This window comes from Quercus robur, chromosome 4 (assembly GCF_932294415.1).
Source record: "Quercus robur chromosome 4, dhQueRobu3.1, whole genome shotgun sequence".
Taxonomy (NCBI): Eukaryota; Viridiplantae; Streptophyta; class Magnoliopsida; order Fagales; family Fagaceae; genus Quercus; species Quercus robur.
In genome coordinates this window covers 35,064,327-35,088,660 of record NC_065537.1, presented here as the reverse complement: position 1 = coordinate 35,088,660, position 24,334 = coordinate 35,064,327, and the positions used below count along the sequence as shown (strand labels likewise).

The following is a 24,334-nucleotide window of genomic DNA, read 5'->3' as shown; positions in this document are numbered from 1 at the left end:
AGAAGGACAGCATCCCCTTACCTAGGATCAACCAGCTAGTGGATTCAACCGCTTGGCACAAGCTCTTGAGTTTCATGGATGCTTTTTCTGGCTACAACTAGATCCTAATGGACGAAGAAAATCAAGAGAAGACCGCATTCATCACCAGCCAAGGATTATACTGTTACAAAGTAATGCCTTTTGGGCTGAAAAATGCGGGGGGCCACGTACCAGAGATTAGTGAACCGTATGTTCTCTCAGCAGATAGGAAGGAATGTGGAAGTGTACGTAGAAGACATGCTGGTAAAGAGTAATGAAGAAGCTGATCATTTGGACAACATAAGAGAAACCTTCAACACACTACGTAAGTATAAAATGAAACTTAACCCAACAAAATGTGTTTTTGCTGTCTCCTTAGCTTAATTCTTGGGTTTCATGGTGTCTCAACGGGGCATAGAGGAAAATCCAGACAAAGTGAAGGCAATAATCGAGTTGAGGTCCCCAAATACTATGAAAGAGGTGCAGAGCTTGAAGGGCAAGGTTGCGGCATTAAACAGATGCGTCTCTAGGGTGACATATAAGTGCTTGCCCTTCTTCAAAGTCCTGAAGAAAGCATCTAATGGGCCGACGAGTGCGAAGATGCCCTGATGAAGCTAAAAGATTACCTAGCACAACCACCATTGTTAAGTCCGTCAGTAACAGGAGAGAAGTTGTACCTCTATTTGGAGGTATCCAACATGACAGTAAGCTCGACACGGATCAGAGAAAAGAAGGAAGTACAGAAGTGAGTATATTATACCAGTCAAGCCTTCTAAGGAGCTGAGGCAAATTACCCAAAGCTAGAGAAAATTGCCTTTGCTCTAGTAATCACATCTAGAAAGCTTCACCCCTACTTTCAGACACACCCAATCATCATCATGACAGACCAACCGATAAGGAAGACGATGAACAAGATAGACGTAGCAGGGCGACTCATCCAGTGGGCCATAGAATTGAGCCAATTCAACATAGAATACTAGCCTCAGGTGGCAATCAAAGCCCAAGTCCTGGCAGATTTTATTGTAGAATTCACTTACACTCAAGACGAGGAAAAGCCTCTGAAGAGAACATCAAAGATTCAAACAGACGGATACACTAGCAAGAAATTCGGGGGATCAGGCGTGATTCTCATATCGCCGAGGAAGAAATCTTGAAGTATGCAATTAGAATGCAATTCCCAGCAACAAACAATGAAGCTGAGTATGAAGCACTTCTAACAAGCTTAGGGCTAGCGAACGCATTAGAAGCAAAAGCTTTCATTGTCCAAGCAAATTCTCAACTCGTAAGAGGAGACTACGAAGCAAAAGAGGAAAGAATGCGGAAGTATTAAAAGATCGTCCAACAATTCTTGCCATACTTTGACAATGTCGGCTTCCAACAAATCCCTAGAGTAAAGAATGCTGAAGCCAATTTCCTAGCAAGATTGGTGTCGTCAGACGATCGTAACATATACCTTGAGTTATGCATGGAAAGAAGAGAGCAACCTAGCACAGAAGGAGAACAAGTACTGACGATACGGAGGCAAGATGGTTGGATGACCCCCATCATCCATTTCCTGAAAGAAGGGCAACTCCCGAAAGACAAGACAGAAGCACGAAAGATCCAAATCAGAGTGGCTCGCTTCGTCATTATCGATGATATCTTATACAAACGAGGACACTCTCTCCCCTACCTCTGATGTGTTAACATGGAGGAAGCCAACTATATACTACAAGAGATACATGAAGAAGTCTGCGAAAACTATGCAGGAGCAAGGTCTCTGGCAGGAAAGGCACTTAGAGTAGGCTATTATTGGCCAACTTTACAAAAGGATGCACATGACCTTGTCAAGGCATGCGACCAATGCCAACGCTTCGCGAACGTCCAAACGCCACCAGGGGAACTAATGACAATAATAACCGTACCTTGGCCTTTCGCATAATGGGGGATCGATATCATAGGACTAGCAGTGGCAATCGACTACTTTACTAATCGTCAGAATTGACTATTTTACTAAATGGGTGGAGGCTGAGCAGGCAGTGACAATCACGAGGCCAAAATTATAAGCTTCGTATGGAAGAACATAGTCTGCAGATTTGGGATTCCTAACGTAATAATATTGGATAACGAGAAACAATTTGACAATCCCAAGTTCTAAAATTTTTGCCAAGATTTGGGAATTAAGAACCACTATTCTTCTCCGAGACACCCTCAAGCTAATGATCAAACAAAAGTGACGAATAGAAGCCTGCTGAAAATTATCAAAACTTGGCTTGAGGGGACAAAGGGTGCATGGCTTAAGGAACTACCAAACGTCCTATGAGCATACAAGACAACCACAAGAGTACCAACGAGAGAAATGCCATTCAGACTAATGTTTGGCATTGAAGCCGTCATACCGTTGGAGTAGTAGGACTGACAAGAATTCGGATCAAGGCCTATGAAGAACAGAGGAACTAGCAAGAACTTAACAGCAACCTAGACCTGATCGACGAAGTTAGAGACGAAGCTATGAAGTGAATGACGAAGTACAAGGGGGCAATGGCCAGATACTACAATAAGAAGTTGAAGGTAAGAACGTTCAACACAGGTGACCTCGTCCTCAGGAAGGTCTCACATGCAACAAAAGACCCATCCTAACGAAAATTAGGACCAGCATGGGAAGGACCCTACAAAGTCACTCGTCATTCTAGACAAGGGTCATATCACCTGAAGACATTGGATGGTCAAGAACTACCTCGTCTATGGAACGTAGAGCACCTGAAGAAATACTATCTGTAAGAAATCCCAAGTATCCCAAAATTCCTATCTTTATCTGAATGTATCTCTATTTTTATCATTTCATACACGAAGAAATGTTTTTATCTCTCTATCAATAAAGCATGAGGATAGTATTATTTAGAAGTCATTTCTGCAGATATTCCTATTATAAAATTATTAACTACACTGTCATTAATGCATGACATCAAACTTAACTATAAAATGATATCGTCATTCATACATGACTCAGAAAAAAGTTGTTAATACATAACTATATCATCATTCATACATGACTTAGAAAAGGTTATTAATACATAACTACATCGTCATTCATACATGACTTAGAAAAGTTATTAATACATAACGACATCGTCATTCATACATGACTTAGAAAGAGTTATTAATACACAGCTACCCCGTCATCAGAAAGTTATCACTACATGACCACGCTGTCATTAATACATGGCTTAAAAGAAAGTTATTTAATACATAACTATCCCGTCATTGTTACACGACTTAGAAAAGTAAACAGTTACTAGAATTAATGATATAGTCATTGATACGTAACTGTTAAAACAAAAGATAATGACAAAATAAAGCAAACAAAGTTAAAAATAGATGATAAAAAGCAATGGAATATAAATACACTCAGAAAACACCTGAGTAAACTTTTCAAAAGAAGGATATAAGTTTGCTCAAAACAGACAAGTCCAAGAGATTGTTCAAAAAAAAAAAAAGAGTAATGTTCTAAGGTAAAGTAGAAGACGACAGGTCAACACTAATAGCCTCGTTAGGGGCAATAGCATCTCCACCTCTCCAACTCCCTCGGTAGACTGACGATCCACCAGGATCTCCTTCTCAACAGCTTCCATGTCAAGCTTTGAAAAGTCCAAACTAGGGTGATGCTTGGCCAAATACTTTTGGAAAAGTTCAAAACCCTCCATGTAATAGTTGCACAACTTGTCCAAGTATTCGTCAGAAACTTTAAACTTCTCCATTGCCTCCAAGCTGACCTTCTGGACCTTCAAAAGTGCTTCGTCTATTTGTTTGTCCTTCATCGTAGAGAAGGCCTTCTCAATATCAATGCTCTTCTCTAAGGTCTTCAAACGATCCTTATCCTTCTTAGCCTTGTCTAAAAGAGCAGAAACTTGACCTTTGAGTGACTTGTTCTCGAAAGAGAGAGACTCCACCTTAGACTAAGTTGTTACATATTTTTCTTCATAATCCAAGTACTTCCCAGAAACGTACAAGGACTTTCCCAACACCTGAGAGAAAGGAAAGAAGGACGTTGAAGAAAGGAACCTAGAACTAAAGAAGAAAAACTTCATTCACAGTTCATACTTGTATAATCTTATGCACGTGAGAAGACATCAGCTCATGAGACCGCCTCACTCCCAAGGACGAAGGTCGCCAATGGATATTGCTCTGTGGGCTTTCAGCACAGCAGCTCTTGTGTCATCCCAAAAAGAGCCCATTGAGGCCTTATCCCTCCCTTTGACCTTGGAACCACTGTTAGAGGGAGTAATTAGCTCTAAAGAAGAAGTAGGCAAAGCTGGACGCTGAGGCTTAAACTTGACAACGGGCGAGGTCACCATGGGATCGTCCTTAGGTGGCTCACTGTCCCTTTGATGTTTCCTCATCAGAAGCTCTCCCGTCAAGCCAGCCTTGGCTTTCTTTTCCTAGATCTCGGCTAGCTTTAACTTACTAAACTTGGTCTTCATCCCTATTAAAAAAAAAAAAAAAAAAAAAAAGAAGAGAAAGTTAACTGCTAGTATATTAAACCTACTCGTGTGAATGATGATTCAGTAAACTTACTCTTCTTGACGATCTCAACGTTCTTCTGAACGTGGTTAGAAGGCTCTGGTCCAAGAAAGTAGAGAAAAAGGGACTATGGTGATATGAGCTCGTCGAAGTCTTTAACAGTCTCAAAATAGTCTCTAACCCCCTTAACATGGTTATGGTACCTCTTCTTTAGAAGAGGACGAACAAAAGCTACAAAAACAAAAAATATATGTATATCAGTACCATATCCATCTAAAAAGTTACACGCATACAAGGAGAATAAACAGAAAGATGCACTAGACACAAGAGTATCCCAACTATGAAGTAGTTTGGGAGCGTTATCTGGGTCCTCACCTAGAGTGAATTCCCAACCATCACTAGAGATGAAGAAAAAGTTGGTTTTCCAGTTTCGAAGGGACGATGGAGAGTCAAGAACCAACCTTGAACTTCTATCCCATGGTTTAAACTCCAAGTAGCCTGGATCTTTGGATCGTCTTAGATGATAAAAATGCAAAAACTCATCTATCCTAATGGTGTCCCCTTCATTAGCGAACATCCATATTACCATACAGCAATTCACTATTCTCCATGAGTTCAGCACTAACTGGATTGGAGCAAGTTGCAAACTGAAGGAAAGCTCTCTAACAAAAGGATGAATTAGGAAGCGGAGTCCACTGAAGAAGTCAGCCTCATAAAAGCACACTTCGTCAGCGTAAGAGTGGCAAGCTCTATCGTCACTATCAGGGATCCTAATCCTAACAGAAGAAGGAAATTGAAACCTACCTCTAATTCTTTTCTCATCCTTCTCCCTAAGAGCACAATGTATACCCCAGACTTTGTACAGAGTAGAAGAAGAAGTGACTTCAAGAGCCCCACGATCCTTAGATGAGGACAAACTCATCTTGAGTTCACTAGAATTAACCTCCCTTTCTCCAGACATTGTTAGGGTTTGGGCAATTCCCACTGAATGATGAACTAAAGGAAAAAGAAAAAGCAAAACAAACCTAAAAAGGCAATCTCTCCTTATGAAAAGCCTAACTTTAGGACGTTTTCTACCTACAACCTCGAGTAGACCACACAAACAAGCAAAGAAAAAAGAAACCGAGGGACAATCTAACCTAACTGAAGAATAATCTACCATAAAAGCAGAAATGCAGAGTAAGGAGCACAAGAAACTTACCAGAAAATGAAAAAGGAAGGAAGAAAGCTCAGGGAGGAAGAAAGACTCCAAGCTAATGAAACACCACGAAGAAAAAAGGAAAATGGAGTGACAATGAAAAGAAAAGAAAAGGAGGGGAAAACATAGAATAAGTGGAAGATCATGCATGGAAAAATTGAGAAAAACTGACACAACGGGAACATCCTGATCGTACATGTGTCACGTGGCAGACGAAACATCAACTCGCAATAAATGCATCAAGCACGAAACATGAAGCGACAAAAACTGTGTTCTTATCTTGTCCCATAGATGAAGAGACGAACATGGGGGCAGTTGATGAGTCGAAAAATAACTAGAATAATCATTCTCCATAATGACGATCCAAACAAGCGTTACACATTTATTGCGTACATTAATGACAATGAGTAATGGACGGAGCAACGGTAACGCAAATTAGAGCTCCTATTGGTAACACACTAGTCGTTGGTCATAAATGCGGAAATTCATTGACCATTAAGGCCAGGAATAGCTATAAAAGAAAGAAGAGACAGAATCCAAAAGTACACACAAAAATTCATCCAAAAACTACTCCAAGTCAATTTCTCTCTAAAAACTTTTCTTTTTTTTGACTTAATCATCTGAGTGTTTTTGACAAACACCACACTAGTGTATCCCATTTCACTTCAAGTCTTGTTACAAGTTTCACATTGAAGACGTAATCAACCCAACTTCATCCATCTACAGAGATGTGGAGCTCAATTGCTAATTTCCTGCATCATCAAGGTGTGTGACTTTTATCAATGCTTTGCTAGCACATTTGGAATTATTACCAAATTTCCACAACGAAAATCCAGTAGCATTTCTCCTTATTATCATGGCAGAAATCCGGCAACATTTGGGGTCAGGTGTGTCGTAGCACACAAAACACTATTCTCGCCAAACTTTTGCGATGGGAATATGGCAAGAAGTTGTCACATTTTTACGGTGAAAATCTGGCAAATTTTCATTTTGGTGCGCTATAGCACACCGATAGGGCTTCATTCCTATGTATACAACAACGTCAATGTGCTACATTAGTTGTCCTGCTGTGGTATCTTTATTTGCTGTATTAGTTATTCTGCTATAGCACCTTCTTATCATATTTGCCGTATTAGCTGTTATGCTAGCTAAACCTTTTATGTTGAAACTTTCATTATTTCTTTGTTGTTACATGCATTTCTTTTAGTACGAACTAATTATTATCTGCCATATATATATATATATGTGTGTGTGTGTGTGTGTTATATACTTTTATGCGAATACATATGAGTATATGTACGAATATATGTATGTATATATTTGAGAATACACTAATCCATGTAAATTAACATTTCTTTATGGGTATTTCTTTGGGTTTTAGAGTTGTTTATGTACAGGAAGTAAAGAAATATTTTTTGTCGCATAAAATGGAGAAAGGTCATTCATGCTGTAGAAAAGCGCAGAAAACTTTGCTGCAAAGCAGAAAGTTAAGAAAAGTTAGTTTTGTAGCAGAAAATGGAGAGAGGCCACTCATGTTGCAAAAAAGTGCAAAAAAATTTACTACACAGCAGAAAGTTAAGGAAAGTTAGTTTTGCAACAGAAGTTGGAAAAATGTTCCCTTTGTGGTAGAGATGGAGAAAGGTCACTCACTCTACTGGAAAAGTGCAGAATGCTTTACTGCACAGCAGAAAGTTAAAAAAAGTCAGTTCTGCAGCAAAAACTGGGGAAATGTTCCTTCTGTGGAAGAAATAGGGAATAAGCCCAGTTTGTAGCATCATTCATTGGACTTTGGACTCAATGTTTGTGCACAAACTGGTAGTAGTAGAATGGGACCTTAGAGCCCATTTTGTGGAAGTGTCAGCCCCAACTTCCTTCTTAGAAAAAGCCTAGACTAAACGTTGTTTATTAACATCAAGACACATGTCTACGGTACAAGAAATGTAAAAACAACCCTCAACAAAGAGCATTCATGATTAGGGAGGGGTTGCCTTCCTAACCACGTATGTCCATCATTCGAAGTGCATGACTACCTTTTTAACAACATACATAGCATGCACAGTGCATATACACACAAAGCAAAAAAAAAGCAGACTTATCCACACCCAAAGGGTGTGGCCCAAGCAAGGTACATAAAAGGAACTCTAGTCTAGGAAAGCTATAGACATGGTTCTAAAGGAAAGGCTAGGAAAGAAATGACCTCTCGGAGGAGCTAAACCCCTTAATCTATTGATCATTGTCCTTTTGCTTGCATTTAGAAGTCGTGCACATGCTCCATCCATACATGCAACAAATAAAACCCAAAGCCATTAGACAAGCAAAGAAGTAAAGCACAAAATAGGCAAACAAAGTAAGCAAGCAAAGGAAAGGAGCATGCATGTAAACAAACACACAAAGGGAGCAAACAAGCATGCTAACAAACACACAAAGGGAACGAGCATGCTAACAACAGAGAGAACATGTGAGCAAACACAAAGTGAAGGAAGCATACTATCAATCAAACAAACAAAGAGAAAATGTGTCCTCAAGGGTCAAATGTAGGTTTGGATTTGATGTCCATAGATCCATTGGATTGGAGTACATATGACATATGTGCCAATAAGAAAAGCTTCTAAAAAGGGACTCGGGATTTTGTGTATAAAGACAGGTGTGAACCCGCACGAAATCAAAGGTAGGAGCAATGCTTGATGACACAAACAAGCAAGCAAAGAAATGCATAAACAAGATAAACAAACATGCAAAGATGGAACTAAAGCAGAGAGATCCCACAAGATGGCAAGCAAGGCAATAAGCACAAGAAAGCAAAGCATGTTATCACACACATAAGGATAAAAGATAATCATGTCACAACTCACATACAAGGCTATCATGAGAAACCCTAACATGCTTAGCTAAGCAAGGGAGAGAGAGGCAAAAAACAAACATGCCAACATCACCAAGATGTGATCTCACCCACATGGTCACACCCAAACAAGCCACAAAGGGGAAAGGATGCAAAAACAAGACAAGAAAAGCACAAAAAGGCACACAAACACATACTAAAAGGAGAATAAAGCATGTGAAGCAAGGCAAGGATGCAAGAAGCTTGATCTAGGCATACAAGCATAGATCTAAAGGAAGCACATGGATCTAAGCATGGTAGAAATGCAAGAAGCTAGATCTAAGCAAACAAACATAGATCTAAAAGAAGAACATAGTTTTAAGCATGGAACATCCAAACATGGCATCACTAGAAAGGATCTAAGAGAAAAGGTAAGTAAAGGCACGTAAAAAGGCTAGACAAGCACAAACATGCAAATAGGACTCTAATCCAAACCCTTTATTTAACTTGGGTGTTTTGATGTAGGCCTAGACCAATAGATCTAGATTTACACCCTACCCAAAAGTAAAAGACACGAATATATCATAAATAGTTTATTGAAGCTATAAAGCACTCAAGCATAGTATCCAAATATAGTATTTAAGCACATAAACATGGCAAAGATAGCACAAACAAGAAATTTAGGTATATCCTAGCCTAAGAAAACTAGGCCAACATCAATAAGTAATAAAAACATACTAGAGAGGAAGAAAAAGAAATAAAATGTACTAGAAATTAAAAGGAAAGTAATAAAGAGCTAGAAATTAAATGAGTGTAGATTGTAGCTAAAAAGCTATATCTACACCCTCTAAACCTCAAAACCAAGGTAGAAGGACCAAGGAGGAGGAAATGGAAGCAAGAACACTACCTTTTGATATATGGAGGAAGAGAAAATTGAAGTTCTTTTGTGTGTGTTTAGGAGAGAAATGTAAAGAAAAGAGAGAGAAAACAACCCTAAAAAGATGCCCCAAGACCCAAATTTTGTTCCCACTGAAATTTGGAAGGGGAGGGGACATTTTCGACTTTTTATAGGCAAAAAATTGCATCGAATGCAAGATCAATTTCCAATGTTATTGGAAAGATACGGATGTCTAGTTCCTAGATCAATTAAGTTTTTTAAAATCAGACAGTTGGATCAAAAGTTATAGCTTCGGAAAGCGAGCTGATGTGCTTGACACAGGTTTCATGATATCTCAACCATCTTAACTCCGATTTTGACCCATGAGTAGTCGTTTGAAAGGGGATTCAATATTATTCGCTATGATGTTAGTTTTACCCTAATCGAATGGTCAGATCAAAATTCAACTTTCTGTTGCTACCAAAAGAACTTTAGGCCAAGTTTGGTCAAAGTTTATAAAAATCTCTGATAGCCTCAGGTTTGTTGTAAAAACATGGAAAATGTTATTTTGTTATGGTTTTGACCAATTTTGACCTTTGATTGACCCTGGGTTGACTAGGGATATTTTGGTTATTTTGACTTGAAGTGACACTTTAAGTGCTCCAATGTCAAAACAGGTTGAACCATGGTGATCTAGATGTTCCCACGGTCCTTCAGTGAGAAAATGATTTTCTTCGAACTTCCGAGGTTTGGCATGCAAATCGAAGGTAGACAAAATACTATATCGATGCTGTGCAATGCATGGGAAAATTTAATATAGTACCATTTTCTTTCTCTTTGTTTTGGTCTAACTAAGAACTTTGATAAATAAAGTTGCTATTAATAGACATTTATTTATTATGGTTGTGTTTGTATTTGAAATTATATATCTTAGCATTAGTCATTTATTATAATTGTGTTTGTATATGAAATTGTAAGCTATCGAAAGTTTATGTGACAATAATATGAGCTCAACTAAAGGTCAAACGACTTTGGTTTTATATATATGACTAGATGGTAACTCATTCAATTCATAGGAAAGTTTAAAATAATATGATTTTTTTCTTTTTATTTTTTATAAATATGACATTTGATAATAGTGGTAGTTATTAAGAGGCATTTATTTGTTATTATTGTGCTTGTATATGAAATTATAGCATTAAGCATTTATTATGATTGTGTTTGCATATGGAACTATGTATTCTATTATTTAAAGAAAATATAATATGTCAGGATTCTAATGGAGGATTTAAATATAAAATAAAATTAAAAAAATATATTTTTAATAATGACCTATAAAATTGTGAGGTCTCAAAATCTTGTGTTAATGGTCATTTTCACTTCAAATTTTATGTTTCCGCGAGATAGCTAAGCCCAATCGCTTAATGGGCTCAATCCATTTATGTTATTTATTTTGTTTTGTTTTGTCGCATGGCCCAAGTCCATGCAAACAATTGGGAAATTGAGTAAGAATGGTTTTGACGGTTTGGGTTGGTTTCTATCGAACATTTTACATGAGCTCAGTCCATAAGTGCCATCAAACAGGCTGAGGATGTTGAAGGCACCTAGGGCCCATGGAGGAGGTCCAGTACCCGAAATTTCCACCCCAGAAATGGCTACATGCTTTGGCTGACTGTGCCTCTAATTTTCGACCCAGCTCCATTCTCTAGTCAAAAGCATAGCCTTGCCCACTCAGCCACCCAAAATGTAGTTTCCAAGGCCTAGAAAGACCAAAAGTAGTAGTCACCTAGAGCAAACAATTTTGTTTCCAAAATTATGTAAAAAGCAACCAAACCATTTCCTAAGCATAAACCGAAATACACCAAATCATAGAAATAAAATTTGAAAGGTCCAAAGCCTTTCTCCCAACTAAAAAACCAGTCACAATCATCTCCCAAAACTTAGTATAAATATTCATCATTAACCCACAAAAGAGAACCTTGTTTTTCCCATAGACCTAAAACTTTGACACAAAAGTTTAGTTAGCTAGCAAGTATTCTTATGATTCCAAAACTTGGGGGTGGAAATACTGGTATAGGGGAACTTTCTCTCTTTTCCTCAAGACCTTTCTCAATTTTCTTCTCTAGCTAATTGTGGGTTAAAATGATTTCTCTTTCCACAAAGTACCATTAGCCTTTGATTACTACACATTGTGAATTTTGGGCTTGACTCTCCCTTAACAACCAGATCTACCAAAACCTTCCCTGAGAATGTGTAACTCAAAAAAAAAAAAAAAAAAAAAAAAAAAAAAACTTATGTAACAAAATATTATAAGGTTAGCTAAATTTTTTTTAATAGAGATAATTACAATATGTTGCTAATTCTGCAACTCGAACCCTTTTCTTCTAAATCCCTAAGCACTCTGGGTATGAGGAGATGTTAATTCAAATATAGGCCCTTGACAGGTCGGCTAAAAGTCAAATGTCTTCGGTTATGTATTATAAATTTTCACCATATGGTGTTCACAGTTATATATTATAACATTTCAATATATAGTGTTTGTTCCAGGATTATTATTCTTTATCATCAATCTAAAGCACGACAAAAAACTTTATCAATTTAACTAACTGAAACCCACGTCATTGATAAATTCCATGTATAAAAATATAGAATATGAAAACATTATTATTATTACTTTTTTTTTTTAGTGAGTGAATTCGATTGCAATAGCTTCAATTGAAAAATTTTTAAATCAATGATTTTCGCTTTCATGATTCCAATTCTGACCAATTGTTATCTCTTGAAATTAACTTGTCCAAATTTATTCTTAAGCAAATTGCAGTTTCCATCATAATTTATTTTTGCACAATGCGTTGCATACCAAATACTACCACCATATGAATAATGAATTCTTCTATAAAAAATAAAAATAAGAATAATTGAAGTTGGACAACACAAACTGTTTCAACCATAATAAGCCATATGACATTCTCACCTTCGCACTGATGTACTGAGGTAGGGGTGTGCAAACAACGTACGAACCAGATCAACTCAAACTAATCGAAAGGGGGTTTGGGTTCGACCGGTTTGCTTGGTTTCATATTTTAAGAATTCTGTTAAATTTTTTTAATAATCAGAAACTTTTATTAAGAAAGAAACAAACTACAACAAGCAACAAGCAACTGGACTCTCTCAAAACAATAGAAGAGAAACAGTCCGGGCTAAAGCTATAACATCAAAAGAGCCATAAAAATTGCAAAATAAAGACCACTTGGCTAAAATGTGGGCAGCCTCATTACAGATCCTAGGCACCCATCTAACAGCTACATTACTGTAATTAGCCAAAAAGGATCTCAAATCAGAGCATTAAAACTTGATTCTCCAAGGGGGAGGTGTTGTTGAGTTCGAGAGGAGTTTGGCCACAACTTGAGAGTCTGTTTTCACTGAGATAGAATCACACCTCAAATCCGGAACTAAAAAAGTGCCCATCTCATTGCTTCTGCTTCAGCTTGAAAAGGGATGGTGGTGTTCACTTTCCTTGAACCAGCATATACCACTTTTCCTCTCCAATCTCTTGTCACCACAGCAATGACAAAGAATCTTGGTCCTACCGCAGCATCTACATTTATTTTTAAGCCATGCCTCGGTGGAGAACTCCAACCCAAGGCTAATGCAGAAACTTGAGGTCTAACAAGGGGGGTCTAGCACTTTTATGCTAAAAAAAAAAGCTGACAATTCTGGCTGCAACACCTTCCAAATTCAGTTAAATTGGTTGCTCGAATTTTTCCTAAACTCATGAATCATGAACCTGAATCAACCCAACATATTATATAATAAAATATATTTTAGTTTTATATATTCAGTCATTTATCATCAAATATTAATAGGTTTTTAGCTTTACTAGTTACATCACATCTTAACCAAAACATTTCATTTTGCACATCACATCTTATCCATGGATTTGGGATGTTGAAGACTTATTATATAAGTATGACTTTATTAAATGTTGACACAAATGTATAAATAAGAATAGTAGAATTAAATAAACTTCATTGAAAAAGAATAGTCCGGTGGGCCTGACAATAATTCCCGAACTGATAGTCCAACCCTATCTAACTTTATTATATTTAGGAGTACATAGAGTGAAGGATGAATGAAATGGATCATTTTTGCAAAGGAATTAAATGGCTTGGGAGTTTATAGAAGAAATAAATATGTTTATAATTGGTTCATTCATAATTAAGTGACTAGAAATAACTCAAAATTTTAACGTGATCCACAAATCATTATTCATGTGGAACAAATCTGATCAGTCATTCCATTTTAACCGCCAAAAAATTCTACTTGGTGTCACAGACCACATGTTATTGGATGTAATTTCATCCAGAAGTATATTACCAAGTACCTTAGCACAATAACTCACTATTAACAGGCGCTCTTGGTAATTTTTATATTAAAAAAAAAAAAAAAACTTAGAACAGCCATGACAATAATTATACTAGCAAAAAAAAAAAATGTAAACACCTTAAAACAGAGTAGGACATGATTGTCAAGCAAATGAAAAGGACAGCAAAGCACACTTGCACGCTTTCATGTTTTATGTATGTATAAGATATAGATTAGTCAGTTAGAACCTCATTTTTACATAACAAGGACTTGAAAGACAAGGTCCTTAATGCAACAAAGCACACTAGCCCATCGCATACTTCTGTGTCCAGCTCCTAGCAGTCGTCTCATACTTGGCCCTGTCTGTCTTATACATGTGCGCAATTTCTGGCACCAAAGGATCATCCGGGTTTGGGTCCGTCAAGAGGGAACAGATGGAGAGTAACACCTGAAAAAAGAGAACAAGAACCCTTCCCACCAACTTAAAAAACAGAAATGATGAGAGAGTGAAGAAGGGTGAAAAGCATCCATGATTTACACAAAAGCCACTCGTCCCTACATCCCCACTATCTATAATCATTTCCAGCATATATAAGTGAGCCCATGGGATATTTTCCTCAAAGGAAATCCAAATCATGGATGCACGGTGATGATTTTTTTTTTTGGGTGCATTTGATTTTAGACTTAATATACTTTGAGATAATAAGCCTTTCTTCCTTTCTTTTTGGTTAATCTTTGATTTTTTTTTTTTAATATTAAATTTAAAATGAGAATCTGAACAATATGTTAAATTAGTTGCACATCCATTATCCTGATTTTGGTTATGGAACAAGTCATTGTGAGGGCCATGAATTATGGGGCTTTGAGCTATATCTCACATGTATGCTTGTGATTTGAAGTCTGCAATCACCAACCTACTAATGAGGTCAGAAATGATTCTCAAGGCAATGGATGTCCAATTCTCAAGAATATATTTCTATGATTCCCATGGCAAGACCATAATTATTTTAGTTATGAAAAATTCAAAACCTATGAGTTAAGAGGTATGAGATCAGAACCTTGGATATTGTCAGTGCAGGGCTCCACTGTTCTTTTAAAATGTCAAGGCATATGCTGCCATTGCTGTTAATGTTTGGATGAAAAACCTTGGTCCTAAATGCGACCTGCAAGAAACATACAGAGAGGGAGGGAAAAAGGTAAAATTTAATTAACAATTGCAAACTTTATTCCTAAACTATCAACTTAAATAAAACTGAGAAAAGAAGAAGAAGAAGAAGAAGAAGAAGAAGAAGAAGAAGAAAAAGAAAACTTGCACTCATAAATCTAAGTTATAGAATGTTCACATTCAGAGGCATATGACTAATTAATTTCTTGCAGATGCCAAACATTGAAATTCATAAATGTCCAATTTCACACTACCAAGCTTTGATTTATAAACAAGATCTCAATTAGCATGTTAGTCACCACATATATTTTGTATAAGACAGGAGATTATTACTATGAACATTCAAAAGAGAGTTCCTTTAAAAACTCAAAAACAAAAAACTTAATTTTTTTTTTTTTTTAATGACACTCCTACAGATTTCCCAACACCCCCCCCCCCCCCCCCCCCCCCCCCCCCCCCCCCCTTCATTATTTTGATACAATGATGGCTAGTAATAAGTAAAATCCTTGTTGCAGGCCATATTACATAGCCAACGACATGAAGATGTAAATATCACTTTAACACATTACTCCACTGACCTAGAAGAGGCATAGTCTGGGGATGGAAATTCTTGCCCGGTCCAACTCGCCCTGTCAAAGGCATGCACAAGGACAATTTTATTTTCAAACCCCACTTGGTTGTGGAGCAGGTATAAGAATTGACGACTCTCACCCCACCTAGACTAGTATATTAACAAAAACACTCATGTATGTATGTATATGTGTGTATCTTTACCTTTAAGGTTCTTCAACCTCTCTCTCTCTCATCCCTTCTCCACCAAAATAGACAAAGCCCGATCTCTCTAAATCTCTCTCCATCGCCCGATAGTTTTCCAATGAAATTTGTCAGATTCAGGGTGAATCTCATGGAGAAAACATGATCCTTGTTAATTGGTTCTATGGAATATTGGCATCCTTGGGTCTCTGGCAAGAAGACCGAAGATCTCTTTTCTTGGTCTAGATAATGTTAAAAAGACTACCTTGATTCACATGCTTTAAGATCTAGCAGGTCCTATTTTACTGTAAAATTTTATTCATTTTTTTCTTTTGCTGCTAGCATTTGGCAAATCCATGTTCATAAATCCCAAATTCCTTCTCTCTTTTTTTTCCTTTCATTTTCCGACCAAACAAGGCCTACTCTAATTTAATTAACAAAAACTATATTTATATTTTTGTTTGGGCCTGTTTGCAGAGATTAGTGCTTCATCAACCAACCCAATACCTGACATCATCAGAGAAGTATTGAGAAGATGAAGGTCAAGGCTTTGATGTTAAGCAATATGTGGGTGGGGACAGGTTTCCAGAATACCAATGGGCAGGGGTGTTGGGGGGGGGGGGGGGGGGGGGGGGTGTTATTCCTCAGAGTGGAACACAGAATGGGTGCTCCTTAAAACAAATACCACCATGGTGCCATCCCTAATGCCTTGTTTGGGAGGTGGGAATGGAAAGGAATGAAAAAAATAATTTTAGAATATTCTTCCCTTCCCTTATTTGAGAGTTTTAATGGAGGGAATGGAAAGCTCATTACCTTGTTTGGGAGTTTAAGTAGGAGGGAATAAAATGGGTAAGAGGAAACACTCATTCCTCTCTATTCCCTTAAAACCTCAAATTTTCATTCCCCCGAAATTGGGAGGAATGGGAGGAAATGGAATTAGATTTAATGATTTTTTTACTAAAACTCCCAAAATACCCCTATATATTCAACCCTTTATTTTAAAATAGGGATCTAATAGTAAAATTGTCATAAAATGATTCCATTCTATTCTGTTCATGTTGCTCTCAAACAAGATTACTTACATTCCATTCATTTTCATTCTTTTATTTTAAAACATCCAATTAAGATTACTTAATTTCATTCCATTTCATTCTTTTCCATTCCTTTCCCTTACTTAAATACATTCCATTCCTTTCCATTCCCTTATGATCATTACATTCCATTCTCTTATGAACTCCCAAACGGAACCTAAGGCACACAATTACGCTTAAAAGATACAGATGGTAGCATAGCCACCAATTAGGGGCTGTTTGGTTTTAAAAAAACTATCACTCATCACTCTTTACTTAATTTTCGTCACTCATCACTTATCACTTAAAATACCCTAATTTCCTATACCCTGCACGTTTGGCACACTGTTTTCAACTTCTCATCACTCAAATATTTGTACTTTTTGTGGGACCCATACCTAAGCAATTGGTCAGACTTCTGTTAGCCTACCTGCCTCACCCTCATTCCCCACCATTTTCTTCACAGCTCATTTCATTTTGCCATCCACCGTCACAGTGCCAAAGTGCAACCAAAGAAGTACAAACAACAAAAACTCTCAACAATTTAACACCACCTAAAGCAGCTCATCACCCCAAATTCAAAATTCCATTCATACTTATTTATGATACACCAAAAAAAAAAAAAACCCTGTCTAGAAAAATAGCAAGACCCATCTCTCACACAATCACACTCACACTCTTCCTGCAATTCTCATATATTGTTATAATCAAAACACAAACCCAACAAGACCCATGTGAGTATATTGTCAAATTAATGTCTTTTATTTTTTTACTCAAAAACCCCAAGGTTGCGCCTAGTGTGACTGTTCTGAGCTTGATGAAGGTTGTGCGTGGTGTGGTTTTTCATAGATCTTTTTTTTTTGGTATCGATGACAAAGCCGGATCGAGTCAGATCCGAAATCTTTGATCGACGACCAACGGACCTTCGATTCAAGAATATTGCCGTACGATGAGAAAGCACGCTCCAAGGCTTGGTCATCGGTGGCCCAGGCGAGCCCTCCGACGAAGTGTCGGAATTCGACATCTGCAGACACCATTGATGAAAAATATGAAACTAAAAGAGAGAGAAAAACAAAGTGGTGGGTCAGAGATTTTGGAGATTGTTTGAATTGAAAAGTTTGTTTCTTGATTTTGGAGATTAATGGGTCTGAGATTGAGATGATGGTGCCAACAGTGGAGTCAGGAAAGATGAAGAAGATGGTGGGTCTGAGCTCCGATCGATGGTGTTATGAAGATGGAGGAATGATTTGGTCCCATTGATGAAGAGAGCCGTTGCAAGTAGTACCAAAAGACATGCCCGGTGTGACTTTGCTCTGACCGTGGGTCCCACCCATGTGTGTTTATTTACCAAAATGACATGGAAACTCAGTTTTGATAACTTGAAAACATCTAAAATGTGTTTTCAGTTTCCATAACTGATCACTTAAAAATCAGAGAATTAAGTGATGGAAACAAAATTTGAAAACAAATCCAAACAAACCCTTCAGCCATGGGACCCACCAGTTTTGAGTTATGGGTGATGGAAACGGAGTTATAGATGATGGAAAACAACAAATCCAAACAGCCCCTTAGTATTGGGTGCATTCAAACAAACAATTTAACTGCTGCAAAACATATAACACACTCACAAAGACAACTAAAACTAGTGGAATCTAAACTTTTGCAACCAAAGGCCTAAGTTCAGATAGTCAAAAAAACCAAGCGCAAAATCAAATGAAAGATAAAAATATTTGGTGAACTAAACATCATAAGGAAAAACTACACATGCACATAGACAAACACCTAAAGGAAATAGGAAAGCTTGCAACTCCAGGAATCCTAAAATAGGTTTCTTCATTTTAAGTTAAATGTATTTAATAACATATGGGATTCCCAAAGAAAAAGCATCAACTACATTTATGTAAACATTTAGAAATGAGGCCATACCTTAGGAGGTTTAAAAGGATAATCAGGAGGGAAATGAATAGTAACTAAAAAGACTCCCCCTGCATAAGGACTATCTGTGGGACCCATTATTGTTGCTTGCCAATGAAACATGTCTTCAGCTACAGGGCCTGGCAAAGTAACATACAGAAAGCAAAACCTTATATGCCAAAATATTTCATAATTAAAGACATTGTATTGAACATAAAACATGTATAAAAGCCCTTTTTAATAGATCAAATCACATTTTTTTCCAATAAAATTGTCATAAAATTTTTTAAAAAGAAAAGGACAAAATTATCTTTTTGATAATTCAAAATGGGCACCTTAAAATCATCATTGTTTTGTTTGGATGCATAACCCTGTTTGCCTGGACTCTATATATTTTATGATTGGTAAGTAAGAAATTTTGTCGATTATTTAAACAAGCCCACAGCACAGGTACACAGGAGATATGCATGAGATGCACCACTCATCTAAAATTACAAAGATCACGTAACTCAAGCAAATTAGAAAAAGAATGACTACATTCGGCAGCCATCCAATCATACATAGGACATAAAAAGATCATCTTTAGTTTTGGCATAGCTCATTGAACTCCTTTAAATGTGCGGCTATCACATTCTCTCCAAATAGTTCACATTATAAACAAAGGGATTCCAGTCCAAACATATTCTCTTTGATGTCTTCCAAAACAACCCTTCCAACATGCCAACAAATCTTCTTTTCTCTTAGGCATAATCCAACATAACCCAAAAAAAAGAGCATTCTTGAGCGTTATCCTAGAGTTGAAGCAAGTGATCAATTGATCCACCACCTTTTTTACACGTACAACTCCAATCCACAACAATTTTTTTTGATAAATAAATAGTATTCATTGATGAAAAAAGACAGTACAGAACAAAAAAACCAAACCACACAGGAAATGAACTAAGGAACTCGAGAACAAACATAACTAAAAAGTACAAAAGCAACATCTTTCAATCAGATCAGCAAGGAAGAAAAAAAGAAAACCCCCGAAGCATTTGCCTGCCCCAACAAAGTCTGGAAGAAAGATATCTTCAACTCATGAATCACTCTTTCAGCTCCTTCAAAAATCTGGGCATTCCTCTCCCTCCAAATGCCCCACATCAAACAGTGAGGGATCATATTCCAAATCACCCCATCTCTATGTTTTCTGAACTTGCCTGGCCAGCTTGCTAGAAGCTCCACTACATCCTTAGGCATAACCCAAGATATCCCAAAAAGAGTTAATACCATACAATCCACAACAATTATATTCCTCCTTCATAAGTTGTCCATCGTGAGAATCTTTCCTAACGCTGTTGTCCATGTGAAGAATGTAACTTTGGTAGGGAACTTAACCCTCCAAATACTTTATTCCTTGGGAATGCATATTTCCAGCCTCATTGGAGCCTAGCAGATCCTGTCTTCTTCTCATCTTTAACTCTTTATAGAGCATGTGCAAGTATAAAATTAAGAAAAGGTGATAGAACTCCCAAGTTCCAGTCATGTACATCTCTAATAAAGGCTATGTCCCAATCAATAGTGTTCCTATAGTCCGTGATAAATGCCTCCTTTGTTTGTCCAACTCTATGCAAATCCACAGATGCCACCTTAAGGATCACATACCCACACCACAAATCATGCCAAAAGCAGATATTAGTAACACTACCAACCTTGAAGGTTATAAATCTGGAAAAATTTCCCCACCCACTTCTAATGAGCTTCCGAAGGCTCACACCATATGGTCCACCCACTATCCCCAAGCATCATCCACCCCATTCACTTCCGTATTTTCTCTCCACTATTTCCCCCCATAAAGTATTATTCTCCGTGGCATAAAGCCAAAGCCATTTTCTAAATAAAGCTTAATTGAATAACAAGAAGTTCCTTATGCGCAAGAAAGAATGTTACATTCTATATTAGCTTTTAAAATTTGAAAGAGTTGGACTAATGTTATCTGGAACATAGATGGGAACTATTTAGAGAACTGAAGAAGTTCAAAACTATTTTCTTGGTAATTACATCTAGTGGGTCTTGAACTCATGACCTCACCCTCCAGGCCTCCACCTTGCTCTTACAAGGAGAGGAGATTCATTTAAGAGGTTCTAAACTATATAATATGCAAAAAAATTCACTAACACATGAGATACTCTTAAGAGTAACATCTTGCACATTTACTCCAAAAAGAGGGAGCCACTAATAGTGATTCACATAAAAAATTATATAAAGAATGTCAATTAAAATGAAAATAAAGTATTGATGAAGTACCTACAACATTATTTTTTTAAGTAGAGGCATTAGAAAAAATTTGCTTCGCATGATAAGGGTAAGAAGCAAGTATGGAAAAGAAAAAAAGTAAAAATAATGATGACAATAATCAATGCTTCAGAGATAGGAGATGTAACTTTCTGGATCAATATTCTACTTTGCATTTTCCACCAATCAAACTACGTTTATCCAAAGAACTCCTTGCACCAACATCTCAAATCAATCAGTATTTGATCACCAAACACTTACAATATGAGTGCAATAGATGAAATTCACAGTTTACAACCCTAAACCCTAAGAAGCATGATGAAAACAAATTAAGCTAAGAACATTACATATTGAAGCTTGAACTTACCAGATTTGCATTCATCATACCACAATATGTTTAACCATACCAAATTATCACAATGACATCCACATGGCATGTGGCATGCTAAGACATGACTAGATGAAACACAGTTCACTCAATGGTACTAGACAAAGAGCTCTCAAAACCCATCAGACAATTAACAATAAATACTCTTCCTGTTGTTTATGTAATACCATACGTCTACTCTCTCTCTCTCTTTTTGCTGGCTGGGATAAGAAAATTTTTACAGATGCATAATGCACAACTTCTATCAACAGCTACAGCTTCAAGACAATGGAAAAGCCCCTAGAACCTTTTCTAAACATTTTTATATATCAGCATGCACGTAGGTAGATCATGTCATGGGCCAATCATGATTATGTAGCTTGTTGATTTTTTGGAATTTTCTACATCAAATCCACTTTTAAGAGTATTGAACATGACCAGTCTAGTAAAATAAAGAATAATTATTATCAAAGAAGCCAAAGAGCTACTCCAATGAATAAGGAGAATATTGAGAAACTATATATCAAGCACTAAGAAGCATATTTGATAACAAAGGTGACAATTTTGTTCCAAGTTTGCACAAGGAGTAACAAATTATTCATGCATTTCATTACTTGGCGTAAATGTTACTCAACAAAGTATCATTTCTTCTTAACAACATGCAGTGCAAAGACCACTAAAAATTCGGAAAGGTACTTCAGTTCAATAATCAAACAACAAGTTATAACATCAGATTTTCCAAAAATGCACATCACAGAGATAATTAAGCTGTAAAATCTTTAATAATAGTCTTATAATCAAAGCAAATTATATCTTAATGAAAAATTTCCAATCTAAGAGACAATCTCATATTTGCTATTATATCTGCTGCATTTATTAATCAAAGCCGTTAAATACGCTTAGCCAAACTTGCACAAGTATTCCGCATCCCTTTAATCCTGTAAAATTAATGATTCCCACAACTTGCAACACAAACTCCCAACTTTAAATGTACTTAAAACAATCACAAAGCTCCATCCAATACCAATAGTTTTAACAAAGAAATTATCTATTCACATAGCTCACAGATCAAACGGAATTATGGAAAATCTAAAACATCAACCAATTAAAATTTTTTTTTTATTCTTTTCATCCGTAGCTAAAGCTCAAGTAACTTCACAACCAAGCTCATTCAATCAGATCACGCTTTCATTTTATGTATAAGCTTCCAAAGTACACATAAGACCCACATGCATATCCCTCAAAATTTTCCACCCAAAAAAAAAAAAAAGCATATTTGACTCAAAAAAATGACAACCCAGATCCCAAAAAACTAGAAAGATTGTGGATCGAGCCTCGAAACATGTTTATGACATTAAAAAAAACAAACAAAGAAAGTGAAGAAAAGGGAGTTTGGTGAAGAATATGGTACCAGCACTGCAAGAAGTAGGGGGGTCTTTCTGGAGGTCCTTGAGCTCCTTCAAGATCCGCTTCGAAGCCATTGATGAAGCTCGAAGATAGCCTCCGATCTAAACGAGAGCGAGAGAGCTTTTTTAGAGAGAGAGAGAGAGAGAGCGAGAGAGAAATGAACAAACTTGACGAAACGTATAAAAGATACTAGTAAGAAAAAGATTCAAAGTCCATTTCCTTTTTCACGAGAATCTGGTTCTCGTTTGTTGTGATTGATTTTCGACCGTTGGTTATGATGACTACTTTTTTCTAAATAGATGAACGGTTACGGTTGGATAATCTCTGCCACTGTGGGCGAAAACAAAAGAGGGGAAATAAATAAAGAGTTGTGTCACAGCGTTAGAGTTTTTGTCTTTTATGTTATAGGTTTTGTGGTCAATTTTATACCATTTCTCATATTTATTCAATTTTTTTATTAAGTGCAACCCATATTATTATTAATATTTACCATAAATAAAAACTAGGATAATCTTCGTATAATTAAAAACAATTATAATTATACGCTTACATCATATATGAGTTCACCACTTCAAATAACAATTGTCACAAGACTTACACCATTTTTAGAAATTTATGACTTACAAATGGTGTAACTCTTATATCAATTGTAATTTGAAGCTTGAACTTATATATGTGTGTAAAAGATCTAATGATTTAAAAAAAAAACACACACACACACACACACAAACACACACAATTATCCATATCATCATTAAACACTTACCAAATTAATAGTATCCTCATTTTTTTCTCACATTGATAATTACATTTACAAGTTACAACTATCCTAACTATTACTGGGAGAGAGACAATGTTGAAGGATGATTTTTTGTCATTTGTCATGCTCATGCTCTAGTTGTAAGACTTGGACTCCTTAAGGCCACAATAGAATTATGGGTGAGCAGGATTTGGTTGTACCGTGGAAGATAGATCTGTTTCTCATAACCAACATGTACGCAAATACCAATCCAAAAAGCAAGAAGAAAAAATAAATATATGCATATGAAGGAACTAAGAGACTTAGAGAGAAAATGAGTAATTCAATGGATTTTATTATTTTATTTGTGAAACCTAAAATACAGGTTCCTAGAGCCACAAGGCCTTCAAATCCCAAGTTCCACAAACTTTAATAAACCCTTTAGGGTCCACAAGACTTGAAAGGCTTGGAATCATAGATCAATGTAGTTTTCCAAAATACAAGTTCTAAAAGTACGGATTTTGCCTTCTACAATGCTTCTTTTTCTTAGAGAGACTTTATGAACCATATTAGCTAGCGATGGAACTCAAACATATTCTACTCTAGGAGAAAAAGCCACAAAGCCTATAAATTCCGAACTTCACAGACTTAAGTAAGCCACTGAGACTCTACAAGAATTATGAGATCTGGGACTTTGAGTGGAGCCCTAAGTATTTCTACAAGTTGAGATTTCTATTCATACAATATTTTCTTCCCAAGGTCCTCAACCTAGTCTGGTGTTGCTTGCTTCTTTTTTTCTAATATCATGCAAATCTTAGATGCTAAGTATTTCTCCTCCTCCTCTATTTTGCTTTGATGTTCTTTTTATAGTG

The 24,334-nt window shown here is 36.7% G+C and overlaps 1 protein-coding gene across 1 annotated transcript; it reads right to left on the bottom strand.

Moving 5' to 3' along the window:
• Positions 1–13,859: 13,859 nt before the first annotated feature.
• Positions 13,860–22,913, bottom strand: LOC126721198 (ubiquitin-conjugating enzyme E2-17 kDa). The gene is made up of 4 exons (XM_050424233.1): positions 22,728–22,913; positions 18,691–18,818; positions 14,835–14,939; positions 13,860–14,224 (listed from the first exon to the last, which is right to left on the bottom strand). Exons 1-4 carry the CDS (start codon positions 22,795–22,797, stop codon positions 14,081–14,083), a joined length of 447 nt encoding a protein of 148 aa, XP_050280190.1. The 5' UTR covers positions 22,798–22,913; the 3' UTR covers positions 13,860–14,080.
• Positions 22,914–24,334: the final 1,421 nt, after the last annotated feature.

What these genes read in the sequence shown, in the direction of transcription:
- LOC126721198 (XM_050424233.1), bottom strand. Translation starts at nt 22,797, where the DNA reads ATGGCTTCGAAGCGGATCTTGAAGGAGCTCAAGGACCTCCAGAAAGAC. An exon ending in CCCTACTTCTTGCAGTGCTG is followed by an intron (nt 18,819 to 22,727) that starts GTACCATATTCT and finishes TTACTTTGCCAG; the next exon opens with GCCCTGTAGCTGAAGACATG. An exon ending in ATCCTTTTAAACCTCCTAAG is followed by an intron (nt 14,940 to 18,690) that starts GTATGGCCTCAT and finishes TGTTTCTTGCAG; the next exon opens with GTCGCATTTAGGACCAAGGT.